The 14,449-nt window shown below is 39.4% G+C and overlaps 1 protein-coding gene across 1 annotated transcript; it reads left to right on the plus strand.

The window, feature by feature from the left end:
- The first annotated feature begins 529 nt into the window (after positions 1-529).
- On the plus strand, positions 530-4,193 carry NEUROD1 (neuronal differentiation 1). Its single transcript, XM_072121580.1, has 2 exons — positions 530-689; positions 1,482-4,193. The coding sequence occupies exon 2, from the start codon at positions 1,490-1,492 to the stop codon at positions 2,570-2,572; it is 1,083 nt and encodes a 360-aa protein (XP_071977681.1). The 5' UTR covers positions 530-689; positions 1,482-1,489; the 3' UTR covers positions 2,573-4,193.
- Positions 4,194-14,449: the final 10,256 nt, after the last annotated feature.

Raw genomic sequence — 14,449 nt, forward strand, 5'->3', positions numbered from 1 at the left:
TAAATGGAAAAATAAAGGAAATAAAGTAGAGAAAAAGGAATGGGGAAAACGTGGAAAAGGAAGGAATAAACGAATGAAACAAATACTGAGAAGAGAGATGAAAACAGAAGATCTCGTGTAAATGCAGGGATTGAAGTGTCGGAATCTTCGCCCATTACATTGGGGTATATGAGGGGCAGCAGGGTGACTGGGGGGGGGGGCTCCTTCTGTCACGTCTCGCGCACACAATGCCCGGCGGGGAGGAAAGGGTTAAGCACCCTGGTCCTGCGGCGGGTACAACAAGCAGCTCCGCACAATGTGTAACAGGCGACAGATGGCCACAAAGAGCCGGGACATGGAGAGAGCAGAGCGCCGGGAGAGCGGGCAGCGCCGCCGCCACACACAAGCCCAGCGCCGTCACGTGACCACCCCGCCCGCCCCGACCATATGGCGCGTGCCGGGGGAGAGAGGGGCGTGGTCTGAGCTCTGGGTCCTGCGCCTGCGCGTAGGCTTCATCTATGATAATCTATGTGACTGCTCTCCCCCTACCCTCCTCCTCCTTCTCATCACTTGTCTCCTGGAGCCGCTATATAACCCCCTGAGTCCCATCACTACCCCCAGAAATAGAGAAAAAAGCACCTACAACCCTGCACTGTATCCACTGGAGAGGTTATGAGACTATCACTGCCAAGGAGCCTCTAAAATTACAGGTAAGATGATTATTTTTAATTATCTGGCACCTAAACTACCATTAAACATGTAACATTGCACTTTTTTTTAATACATTTAAATTATTCAAAATATTTTCTACAAAATATATACCATAGAAAAAAATAATAATTGGAGACACTTGCACCTGTACATGGATTATATAGGTAGTAGAAAGATTTCACTGTAGGGACATTTCAGCAAGTTTGTTTAAAGTTATCATATAAATTCATTATGACATCTTTAGATTCTTTAATTTTCCTCATTTTTTTTTAACTTACTTTATGTTACAATTTTTGAAGGAAAAATAATTTTCAAAATACCCTATATATGGGGATTTTTCTAATAAAAATCTGATATGCACCTGATCCCTCTATATTATATATAAGATAACTCACTTTCCTTTGTATTATTATGTATAATTTATTAGAATGAATTAAGTTGTTTTGTTTAGAATTTTCCTTTACTTTTTGAATTCCCATCTTCTCTTCTTCTGTTGAGTCTTGAACAGACTGAACACCCTAAGTCATATTGTCCTAATCTACTTATTGCCAGCATAATACCCACCAAGTTACATAAGAGGGATCTTATTATAATGTCGAGTGATTATAATAATAATAAATATATTATATAACATAATCATATTCCATTAATACTGGACATATAGAAACAAAATAAGACATTACAGATTAATAACATGGTCAGAAGAAACAATAGGTCCTGCTTCAAGAGTTTACAATCTATGAGTCCCATCACAGTTTATTACAATCCTAGTTGTCCCATTTCTCCTCCAGATTTAAAGATGACCAAGTCCTATCGAGATAATGGGTTGATTATGACCGAGACCCAAGGACCCAGAGGTTGGGTGGATGAATGTTTGAGTTCCCATGATGAGCATGACCTGGAGAAGAATAAAGAAGAGGATCTAGAGGGCATGCTCAAAGATGAAGATGAAGACTCTCTAAAGCATCACAACGGAGAGGAGATGGATGAAGACGAAGGTGAGGAGGATGACAACGATGATGATGATGATGATGATGAGGAGGATGATGACGATGATGATGACCAGAAACCTAAGAGACGTGGACCAAAAAAGAAAAAGATGACTAAAGCCAGAGTAGAGCGCTTTAAAGTGAGGCGAATGAAAGCCAATGCCCGAGAGAGAAACCGCATGCATGGTCTGAATGCTGCCCTAGATAATCTACGCAAAGTTGTCCCCTGTTACTCCAAGACACAAAAGTTGTCCAAGATTGAAACTTTGCGCCTTGCTAAGAATTACATCTGGGCACTTTCTGAGATTCTGAGATCAGGGAAAAGTCCAGATCTTGTTTCCTTTGTGCAGACTCTTTGTAAAGGTTTGTCCCAACCTACCACTAACCTAGTAGCTGGGTGCCTCCAGCTCAACCCCAGAACTTTTCTTCCAGAACAGAACCAGGACATGCCCCCACATATGCAAGCTGCCAGTGCTTCCTTTCCCCTGCACCCTTATCCATACCAGTCTCCTGGTCTTCCTAGTCCTCCTTATGGTACCATGGACAGCTCTCACATCTTTCAAGTCAAGCCTCACTCTTATGGTGTTGCTCTGGAGCCTTTCTTTGAGAGCACTGTCACTGACTGCACCAGCCCCTCATTTGATGGCCCCCTAAGTCCCCCTCTCAGTGTCAATGGGAACTTTTCTTTCAAACATGAGCCTTCTGCGGAGTATGATAAGAATTATGCCTTCACCATGCACTACCCTGCTACTATAGCTCCAAGCCATGGGGCTCTGTTCTCCAGCGCTGGACCACGTTGTGAGATCCCTATAGACAGCATTATGTCCTATGATGGCCAAACACACCACGAAAGAGTGATGAGTGCCCAGCTAAATGCCATCTTTCATGATTAACTCTTGAGAGATCAAATAAGTCAGACTGGTGTAATGATAAAGTACAATCTGGTTTACAAACTATTGCTGAAAAGAGCAGCCTACTCCATCTCTACTGTCTGTAAACCCTGGACACTTCTATTGACCTGCTGTATTATTATGTATATACTGTGTTAGGGCTTATTCACACATCAGTTTTTTTCAAGGTATCCGTAATTTCTAAAGTAATCACTGTTTTTAGTCTATCTGTTTATTCACACGGATCAGGGGTCCGTGGAAAAATATTTAGAGCATTTCCAATATGTTCTCACATTTGCAGACCACAGACTCCAATAGAAGTCAATTGGTCCCTAAAAAAACACTGATGACATTTTATGTACAGTCCGTTTTTTTTTTCTCAGATGATACTGGTGAGCCGGAGGTGTTTTGCCTTCTAATCAATGTTAACCATGAGTTAAAATTGTGAAAACAGATGGAAACACAATACTAGCACAAAACAGACTGACTTAAAAGTGTTAGTATGCTGTCCCTGGAAATAACGGATATGAAAAACCAATGTGTGAATAAGTCTTTATCCTCCAAATCCAATCTACACATAACTATATCCATATTGTGTTATAATTCTATCTCGATCCAGATAAAAAACCTGGATGAATAATAATAATCATAAAGCAATAATTAGGATCTATGCAATTTTTAAACAAATAGTGGGCCAATTAAATAAAAAAAAAATATATAGAATTCTATTTTTCCATCAACCTTTTACTACTTAGTCGTTGTAAAAAAAAACCCCAATTGCTGAATTATTTTGTGGTGATTTTTGTACAGAATTTTTAAATAACTTTTTTATAATGTGAATTTCCTATTTTAAAAAAAAAACACATTGCAGCTCCATTGGATTTCTTTTTTTTATAAGATAAGGAAGTAGAATTATATCTAATTTATAGAAAAATAAAAGAAAAGATGAATTAAAAAAAAATTAAAATAATTTAAAACCAGCAGCAAAGTGCTTAGAAAGTTGTGTTGCCTTAGAAGTTTTGATCACTCAGCTCCGTTATTAAAGCTACACAAGGTTTTACCACCAAGGAGGAGAAATCCCATGCAGTCAGTCCTTTAACACAACGCACATGTTGAAGAGTTAAAAGTGGAGATCATGTTTGCAGATAGTGAATTATCATTGACAGCCCCTTTTCCATTCTCTTTTTAACTCTTTAATCTCCAGTGTTAGAGGAAACACAGAGTAGTCATGTAAGACCTTGGTGGTAGTAAGACACCATTATTGCACTGCATAAGTCTTCATATAAGATACCAGCTGCTTGACTATCACCCACTGATTCTCCAGTCACTGAGTATACAGTGTTCTCTATACACATGCAGTTCTATGGAGTCATGACACATTCAGTTTCTATGGATGTAACTTATTGAATAAAATCCCATTTCTAAATCTGTACTTTAGACTATTAGCTGCCGCATGATGTTTATAATGATGATGCGTTTCCAATCATTGCTGTCTCAAGTGTATTTATCGCTGGTTCAATTTGAAATGAATCTGTCCTGTTGTTCTGTTCTGTTCCCCTGTATACGATGATGTACTGCACAGATCCATGCAAACCCATTATTCAATATAAAATAGTATTCAACACTTCAGTCTTCTGGTGCTTTATTATCCTGCCTGGGGATCCCAGGGGATTGCATCCAATTATTCCATTAATTGGTAGAATTTATAAGACCTTTTTCCATGGAACATCGATCTTTGAAATCTTTCCCTCTCTCTCTCTAAATATATCTATTCATATCTATCTATTAGTATCTCTATATTTTAATTTGTTTGTCTATCTATCTTTCCATATCTAGAATATATCTCTATCTATCTGTATCTCTATCTTTTCATTTCTTTCTATCTATCTCTCATTTCTATCAATCTCTCATTTTCTATCTCTTTCTGTCTCATATCTATTCATATCTCTATTTTTCAATATCTTCATATCTGTCTATCTATATCTCACTTCTCATATCTATCTATTCATTTCTATCTCTATCTCAGGTCTATCTATCTATCTATCTATCTATCTATCTATCTATCTATCTTAGCTATTCATATATATATATATTTCTCTATGTTACATTTATCTATTATGTATCTATCATCTTTCTCATATATTTACACTAATTGTTTCCCACCCTATTTGTTATTTTATGCTAATCATTCTTTATACAATCTGGTAGATAAAATAATGATGGATCAGACAATGTTCTTTCTGTGTTACATAAGTTCTGTGTTGTTACATCAGTCTCTACTTTTTCTTAGGTTGAATATTTCTATCAATGATTCTAAGAGTACAAATACCAATTTAACTCCAATTTCTACGACAATGAACACTAGTTACTTTATATTTTTATTATAATTATCTATTTATATGTATCATTTATTAGTGTTTGCAGCAGAAGTGAAATGTGAAGCTACAAACTACTGAGCAGATGTCATTTATTAGGGAATAATCATCACCCTATTTACAGTAATTCACATTACTACTTATACTAACTACATGGGAGGACTGATTCCTTGAAGTTCAGTGCTCCCCTCTGCCTGCCTCCTGTATTCTCCTCTCTGGAGACACATTATAATTGCAGAGATCGTGCATTTGTTATTAACCCTTTCCCCAGACCCAGGGATTTACTTTATGTCATTTTCACTATAGGAATACACATTATTATTAAGAGGAACATTCATTTATGTTAGTGCCATTTGTACTAAAAAACTACAGTGGTGGTGGGGGCATCCAAGATGCCACCATCTTTTATTCAGAGAAGAGCAGGCACAGATGTTCCTTCTGCAGGGGAGGATTTAATTTATGAAAATGATATTGTTTATGCATGGCTGCACTGCAAAACACAGGCTTCTCCCATCTGAGAGCTGGGGCTGGGGACAGGAGAGACCCACTGGTATTCTAGAAGATGATGGCAGAGGGTGTCATGGCAGGGGTGCATGCTCATGTGTGCATGGGAAAGGTACAGGTTTGCAATCTAGTCTTCTACATAGCAGGTATTAAGAAATAAGTGGTTACCTTTAAAACCAAAACTATGTCATACAATAAAGTAACCAATCATTAGCCACATGATAATCAATTTTTATTTATACAGCACCGTCATATTCCACATTATTACCGTACCACTTTTTCATGTTTTCACTACCCACTCCAATTCTATTCAGACATAGAAAGAGGAGAAACGTTTCAGAAATGACATGAAGAGGCACCAAATTATTCAACTGTTGGTTGTTGGATGTATCATTCAGTCCATGCAGTCTCCTGTGATGACTTCAGAAAGTCCAATAATAATTAAAAAATTCTCTCCATAGGGTTATTAGTACTTTACAAACAAAAAGGCTGTAATGCTATATGGACAGTGCAACCCTTGGCCAGCCTAAAATGAAACAAAATAACCCAATTTTTTAAAAAATTGTTACATACAGGCCAGAATTGTTAAAATTCAATGGGACACATTTATTATGAAGTCTACTAGTTGCACATGTATTTATGAAGTTTTTGCGCTAGTATTGTATCACGGCAGCACTTTGCACTGCGCGGCACAATCCCGTGCACAGAAAAGGGTGTTCCAGGGTTTACTTGGACCGGCCGCCACACAGAATTGTGGCCCCTTGAACTGAGTGCACCAGAAAAAATCTAGTGCACGTAGTTCCTGCACTTCAGGCACATACAGCGTGCACCACATTTATGAAGACCAAGATCCAGTCTTCATGAATGTGTCACCCACTGCATGATATGATAAACCAGGGACACTTGCTCATATATCCAGGCACGGTGACTGTGGTAATCTTCTTATATGAGTTATCCTTGGCCTCCTCCCTTCTAAAATCAACTTTTAAAATTATGCTAATAAGTCAAATTTCTCTGAGGGAAGGCATTACCAGAGCCTCTTTGTGCTCTAACTTCACAGGCTGTTACACTGTGCAGGAACGCATCTCACGCTCCCCCTGCTACCTCTCACAGCAGCAGTGCGAGCAGGAAATGCTCCTGTACAGTGTAACAGCCTGTGAATCTATGACAGATGGGGACTAAGGAAATGCCTGCAGAACCTACCTGGCTCATTAGATTAATTTAAAAAGTAGATTTTACAAGGAAAGAGGTGTTGGGTAACATACATAAGAAGACTATCACAGTTACAGTGCCTGAATCTATGAGTAAGTGTCCAGTGGCATAACTTGAAGTTGATGGGTCACAGTGTAAACTCTGTGCCAGGCCCCAACTATAATGAAAAATGACACCTTATGGCCCCCCTAATCCACTTTGGTCCTCTGCACTCCCTCAGTTTACACCCCTGCAAGTGTGCCTGGTTTATCATGCTCAATTTTGATGGTAGATTTTCTTTATAGGTACGTTCAAGGGTTTTTTTCCCTTAAAGTCTTAAAGTCCAATGATCTATTGAACTTGCTTAACACTTTTCTAAACTTGGGACTTGGAGTCCGTGTTCTGCCAATTGCAGGGGTCTATCAGCCCTCCAAGATCAGACAATAGATTCTTTAATGCAATTTTTATATCTAGTAACAAACAACCTTCCGATGCCACCAGTTGTATTACAGTCCTTTCTCAGGATTTATGGATAAAGATCACATATAGATGATATAATATCAGTTTCTATTTGGGGGGTTTTCCCTGATTATTTGCTGGATGTGAATGATATAAGATGCGTTTGTCAATAACACATCAAATGTTAAACACTGGTTTATACTAATGAGGGACGAATTATGTGATGGAAAAATCATCAACTTTACTAATGGTGTCCCACAGGCATCATTAAGGCAACCATCCGTAAATGTTGTTAAGAAGGGCAGTGTGAGACATATCTCACTTTTTAGCAGGATGTGTGTAGCACTGCCAGGTTTTTGTCTCTCTCTCTCTCTGTAATTGTCATTTAGTATGTGGAAGCGTTTGTAATGAAAAAATATATATATTACCCTAATCTGTACACAGTTTCTAAGTAATCTGGAATTAATCAGGGACATACATGGAGGAATCGCAGTGGGTTAGCCGCCTCCAACCCGCCGGCGGTCAACCTATTATGATGTACTGCACCGACATAGAAGAGGATAGTAGAGAATATTATGATTTTTGGAGGATAATCTCACTTATATGATGCGACTAAAACCTGAAGCCCAAACTGACTTTGAGATGGCATTCGGACAATTTCATTGAAGCCATCAAAGTTTGCATCGTCTCCCGAGCTCCCGAAAAGAAAAATTGGAGCAAAACTTTTTTGGATCACAATTTTTTGGATGTTTTGGATTTTTGGTCATATTAAAGGGAACCTGTCATCAGGAAAGTCATTTTTACATGGTGACATAGCCTCTTACATATTCATTTCAAAAATGCCTTTGTCGTGCATCTGAATAATGACAGTGCTATTTAATCGTTTCTTTAACATTATCAGACTCCTGCCAACAGTGCGTGGTGAGTCCTGAGGGGCGCTGTTCAAACGGCACAAGTCATCTTCTTCTTAAACCCTCATTCTCTCCTACTCACTCATTGCTCTCCCCCTCCCTCAGCCTCTCCCCTGCTCTGTCTCTGCATTTAGGTCTGCTCCTTGCTGCTAGCAATAGTTGTTTTAACTGGCCACCCCCTCACGGACTCACCACCTACTGCTGGAAGGGAGCCTATTAATGTTAAAGAATAAAGGGGTATTCGGTGAATATGAACGTCTGATGCAAAAACCCGTACTGCTATAAATAATTGAATACAACAAAACTAAACATCATTATTTACAAAACTGAGCATAAATAGCTTGCTTTTATGATTCACCAAATTTTATGGGCTTTCTAAATTGGGCGGAGTTATCTCCAAGATGGCCACCATCTACAACTACAACTCCCATGATCCATCAGCTCTCAATAACAGCTCCTCTCTATTATGCTCTGCTCCCAGTGATGATTTAACAGACCGTCCTCCTCTGGTACTATAGTAATTATGTGTTACTGCCATTACCTCACTGAGATGATGTCTCAACACTGGCCATACTGGATGCACAGCAGCCTACCGACTACAGCCAAACTTAGCGATGATCACATGACCTCCCAGGCAGCTGCAGGACATGTGATGTGGACATGTGACCAGCGGCCATCTTCTGTCCTGTTTCTGCTCCACAGGGACGAAATCAATGCATAGCTCCCAACCGTCCCGATTTTGACGGACATTCCCGTTTTTCGTACCTCTGCCCCGCGTCACGGGCAGCTATGAGATTGTCACGGATTTTCCCCCCAGGTCCTGCTGTGTCCCGGCGCTGTGTCCGCATAGTAAATACTTTGAAAGCCTGAACTCACAGTACAGAATGGCTTCTACAGACATCGGGAGGGAATCCTTTTCAGAGAAGTGTCGGGCTTAGCGGAGAGCAGGGACCACGTCATCAGCTTCAGATCTCTATCCATATATGGTCACTGCATCTCCTAGGGTTCCCCAGAGCAGACATCGGGCAGGGAATTGTTTTCAGAGAAGTGTCGGCTCAGCAGAGAGAGAGCAGGGACCACGTCATCAGGTCAGATCAGTATCTGTCCATATATGGTCTCCAGGACTTCCCCAGACACAAGCTCTTTATATAATTAAATTACATAAGATTCGAACCTGGGACCCTCTGCACGGCAGACAGGAGCATAACTAACTGAGCTATAAACCCAGTGATACAGAGCTGGTAACTAAGACATGTTATCAGCCAGTGTTACATTGTGATACAGACTAATGCACTGATATATAGAGAGGGATCTTCTCAGAGATTATTATTGTAATTATTGAGACTATAATTATTATTAATTTTATTATTTTTATTATTATGGAGATGATTATCAATAATGGTAAAAATAATAATAATCATCTCAATAATAATAATAATAATAATAATAATAATAATAATAATAATCATCTCCATAATAATAATAATAGTCTCAATAATTACAATAATCTGAGAAGATCTCTCCCTATATACCAAGGCAGTATATAGTCATAGTTCTTAGTTACCAAAATTCTACACCTTGTTAATCACTGAGGCTATAGCTCAGTGGGTTGAGGTGCTGTGTTATTATTGTACATGGACACTGCAGGTTCTGGGTTCAAATCCCAATGAGGATAATTTTTTTTTTTTTTTATTGAGATGATTTTTATTATTTTAATATGGCTAAAATTTGGGGCGTGGCCAGGGAGTCATTGGGGGTGTGGCTTAGGGGGATCGCCGCGGCACGCTACGTGTGCCGCCATTTTGTCCCTCTTTCCTTTTCACAAATGTTGGGAGGTATGTCAATGGACTCATTAAAAGTCCAGCAGCATTTTGATTCTTCTTTATAGTGTACGACCACAACATTTTTCTGCTAATTGGAGCAACATTTTATATAATAACTAAGTACATATTATATTTTAATGACCCATTTGAATATGAATTATGCTCATTCCTTGAATACCCCTTTAAAAATGTGAATTATATAGATACACGACAAAGGCATTTTATGAATCAACACACCAGAGGCTATTGGAACCTATCATCCTGTAAAAGTTACCTTCATGATGACAGGTTCCCTTTTAAGAATCTTACCTTTCAAATTACATCAGGAATGTGCTACTGCGAAATATAGATCCAGAGATATGGGCAGCCTGTATGACTTTTTTCAGCTCATTGTCTGGTTCATCGCCATTCTTTCCTGATTACAATGCAGCCTGGATGGTATAGATGAATTTTCCAGCAGTATACACTTTATACCTTTTCTCCTGTTTTTTAGGTGTTTTTCCAACCAGGTCTATCTCATATGGCCAATGTTATGCAATAGGTATTATTACCACTTGCTTTATGAAATGGTATATGTCTTTCTTTAAAATATGAGTTGATTAGCACTATGCCTCTCAATTCCCATGATGCTTACATTTGTTCCATTTGAATTGGTATTTTTGTATTGCTGTGGCCATTCACTTCTTTTTTTGTATTGTGCTACTACTGTTCATGAATAGCGATGTATATTTGTGTCCACCATAGACTGTTTTTATGGGTTGTTTTTTAAGTCTCGGTGATCGTACTATTGTGATTTTTGTATAACTAATAAAATGTATTGATTATGTATATTTTGTTGTTTGTTGGTCTTTGATAGTTTTCTTTTGTGTAGCAGGCCTTGGTCTATACAGATTTTCTGGATTATTGGTATTCATTCTTAAAATCTAGAGACAGGGTCCCTTTAATCCTTGCAGCTCTCGTTTTGATCTAGCGGTGGTTTGGATGAAGGTCATTTATACACAACAGAGTATTTTTGGCAGATCCCAGTCGTCTTCTTCTTAAACTCTTATTCCCTCCTACTCACTCATTGCTCTCTCCCTCCCTCAGCCTCTCCCCTGCTCTGTCTCCGCATTTAGGTCTGCTCCTTGCTGCTAGCAATAGTTGTTTTAACTGGCCACCCCCTTACGGTGGCCAGCACTTGGAATAGTTTATTGAAGGATTGAACAGTGATCATATTTGGCTAACAGTTGTCTAATAGATATGAACAGCTGAAGAGTTTCACCACAGGAAAGTCATCAAGGTGTGGACGACAAGAACCCAAGCAGAATACTAGGATTTTACTACCAACAACATGGAGGGCAAAATAGGCACTTGGTGAATGACCCTTACTACAGTCGCTGTGAATACAGTGTCGGACAGGCCCACCAGAGTACCAGAGGATCCTCCGGTGGGCCCTGGCTCAACCCAATACTGAATCCCAGAGGTCTATCAGAAAACAACACAATTTAGAGGCTGCTAGAGTATATTTCCCAGGGGATAATGAAATGTGGGCCCCCAGATTAATTTTCTCTGGTGGGCCTAAGGAAACCGAGCCCGACACTGTGTGAATATATACCTCATGTCTACAGAGTCACAGTAATCTAAGGTACAGTATTTCAGGAGTTAAATTGAATTTTTTAAAAATGAAAGGAAATCACTCATTTCACGTTCTTTAATTCACTTCCCAATTAATCATTTCTCACAGAATAATTATCACCTTTGCTCCTCCTGAGCTTCTTTCCCCTCTCCCATTTGTTAATTTTTCCATTACCCATACTCACCACCTTTTGCCAGTCAGAGAAGCTTCCCGGTTTAATGCAATGTTAATCTCTATCACCTTTAAGCAGATTGACTGGCAGATCCTTCATGCTTCATAGTTAAGGTGTCTCTGTGAAAGCATTGTTAATGCCTGTCTATAAATAGGAGCCTAGGAGCTCTGTGTAGTTTCCAATAAAACCAGCGTAAAAAGAAATAGGTTTCCATTCTCCCTTTACAGGAGGTTGTTCTAAACAGGAAATTTGGGCAGGTGGTCTGGGATTTCTGTATAATATGACCAAGATCTGTTTTATATTCATTAACAGTTGAATGAATTGAATGAATGAAAGAAAGAAATAATACATAACACATATAAGTAATGTGATGGATCACAGTAATATGAGCTATGATTAAGGCAGCACAATGGCTAAGTGGATAGTACTACAACCTTGCAGCGCTGGGGTTCTGGGTTCACGTCTCATCCAGGTCAACATCTGCAAAGAGTTTGTATGTTCTCTTTTGAGTGGGTTTCTTCCAGGTCGTCCGATTTCCTCCCACACTCCAAAATATACTGGTAGGTCGATTAGATTGTGATCCCCATTGGGGACAGGGACTGATCTGGCAAACTCTGCACTATATAAATATACAATTATTATTATTACTAGGGATGGAATGGGTGCCTGAAGCAAAGGTTGCATGATGAGATTACGTATCAGATTAAAAGGTTACATTGTTAAACAAATCCACCAAAGAAAAAGATGATCCACCAGTTGCCCCGGTCATCATGATAAACCAGGGACACTTACTCATAGATCCAGGCACCATCACTGTGGTAATCTTCTTATATTTGTTACCCATTGCCTCCTTCCTTCTAACATCAACTTTTAAAATTATGCTAATGGAAAGTGTTCTGGGCGGTGTTACAAGAGCTCCTCCGTGCTGTAGCTTCATAGGCTGTTACACTCGGCACAAGCATCTCTGTCCATTGTGTGTGATAACTCCCTGTTGCCATGTGATAATAGCAGGCAGAAGGAGGGGGTGGTGCCAAGGGAGCTGGGGGAGGGTGAGACATGCTTCTGAACAATGTAACAGTCTGTGAAGCTACAGCACAGAGGGCTCTTGTAACACCCCTCAGAGCACTCTTGATTCATTAGCATAAAGTTGACCTTAGAAGCAAGGAGGCCATGGATAACAAATATAAGAAGATTACCACCGTCATGGTGCCGGGATCTATGAGTAAGTGTCCCCGGTTTATCATGGTGATTTTGATGCCAGATTTCCTAGGGTAAATTTTTCAGGGTCGATGGAAGGCGAGGCCCAAAGAATCAGTTTACCTAAAGGTTTTGGTCTACCAAAACCCAAATTATTCATATTTAATCTTCTAAAATCTATAGAAAATTAAACCACTCTTCTACCACTCCTACCATCACGTAACCATAGGCTCGGAAGCACAAACAGATTCCGAACCTATCTGTAGTAGCAGAAAGCATTGTTCATACACTACTTATGACTTTCCTTTGGGGGTCACATCTTTATGAAAGTATATCAGTGACGTGGCCTCTGTATTACGTGTTCTAAAAGTTCCCAGAATTTGACAAAGGAAGAAGAAGTCTTTTGTAAGGAAGTTTTGTTAAATAAGATAATGGGTACAAAATCTTAGTTTTTCTATGGTTCTTATTTTCTTCTGGACAACTTTAGGAGAAGTCTCCACTCTCCTGGCAATGGTGTACTAGCACTTCTGCCAGATAAAAATTGTATATTGGGGTTCACACTTTTCACTTCAGTACTTGAAGGACTGTCTAGCTTCGGTTAAGAAATACTGTATCATGTAGTTACATTTTGGGGCACATATAGGGCAAAAGGGCCAGCATATGAGTGATTTGTGTGGAAGGGATGTGGTTTACAGAAGACTATATCATATTGCAGCAAACACCCACCGGTAACACCCGCGGTCGGCGCTGCAATCCAGCTGTGTGCACCTTGTGGACAACATATGGGTGTAAAATGATGTATTCCAATGTGTGTGTATCCAGGATAAAGCTCCTGGCAGGATACACCTACATTAAGTGGATAAAAGTGTAGAAGAGGATGCCCTGTATATGTAAATAATAAGAACGTCCCTAAAATTCGGAAACAATCTCTAGGGGTGCACAGATTTAATTCCTAGGTGTAAACTTTTAATAGAGTGAGACACTGTACGGTAAAAAGAAAATTTCTATGAAATAATCCTAAATAAAGGAGGACATAAAAATCCACGCTCCAATGCTCCATCTCATCATAGTACAAGACTTTGGAATGGACTCCTACCTGATCCAGCTGTTCCAGGGATTTGAAGCGATAACTAAGACTGACACCAACAGATTTAAGTAATTTATAAGCAATAAAAGTACGTTACATCTGCCACAATTACATCAGAACATGTCATGGGGAGAAATATTCAAGTATATCTCATAAACATCCAAAAAATCCTCCTCACATTTTAAAGAAACACTCCAGTCACAGCTGATTCATTTAATAATACCAGGACCTGAAGGGGGGAGCAGGACTCTCGGTTCTAGGAATACAATGAAAATGAGTCAAGCTCCTCCTTTCAGGACCTGCACCAGGCAGTATTTAATGAATTAGCTTTGACTGGAGGGTTCCTTTAAGGTTATTAAATTGAATACCAGGGTAGTCGTGATTTTTGAGCAATAAGAAAAAAAACTTACTGAAAGATCACATTAGTCTAGGAGAAAATAAATGCCTGTCTGGGCCCACAAAGAGGAAAATAAGGTTGTGCTAACCTTAGTCTGGGGCTCCCTGCTTGGTCTTAAAGTAATGGCGGGGGATTACACCCCCACTTTC

The sequence above is a fragment of the Engystomops pustulosus genome, chromosome 8, assembly GCF_040894005.1.
Source record: "Engystomops pustulosus chromosome 8, aEngPut4.maternal, whole genome shotgun sequence".
Lineage (NCBI taxonomy): Eukaryota > Metazoa > Chordata > Amphibia > Anura > Leptodactylidae > Engystomops > Engystomops pustulosus.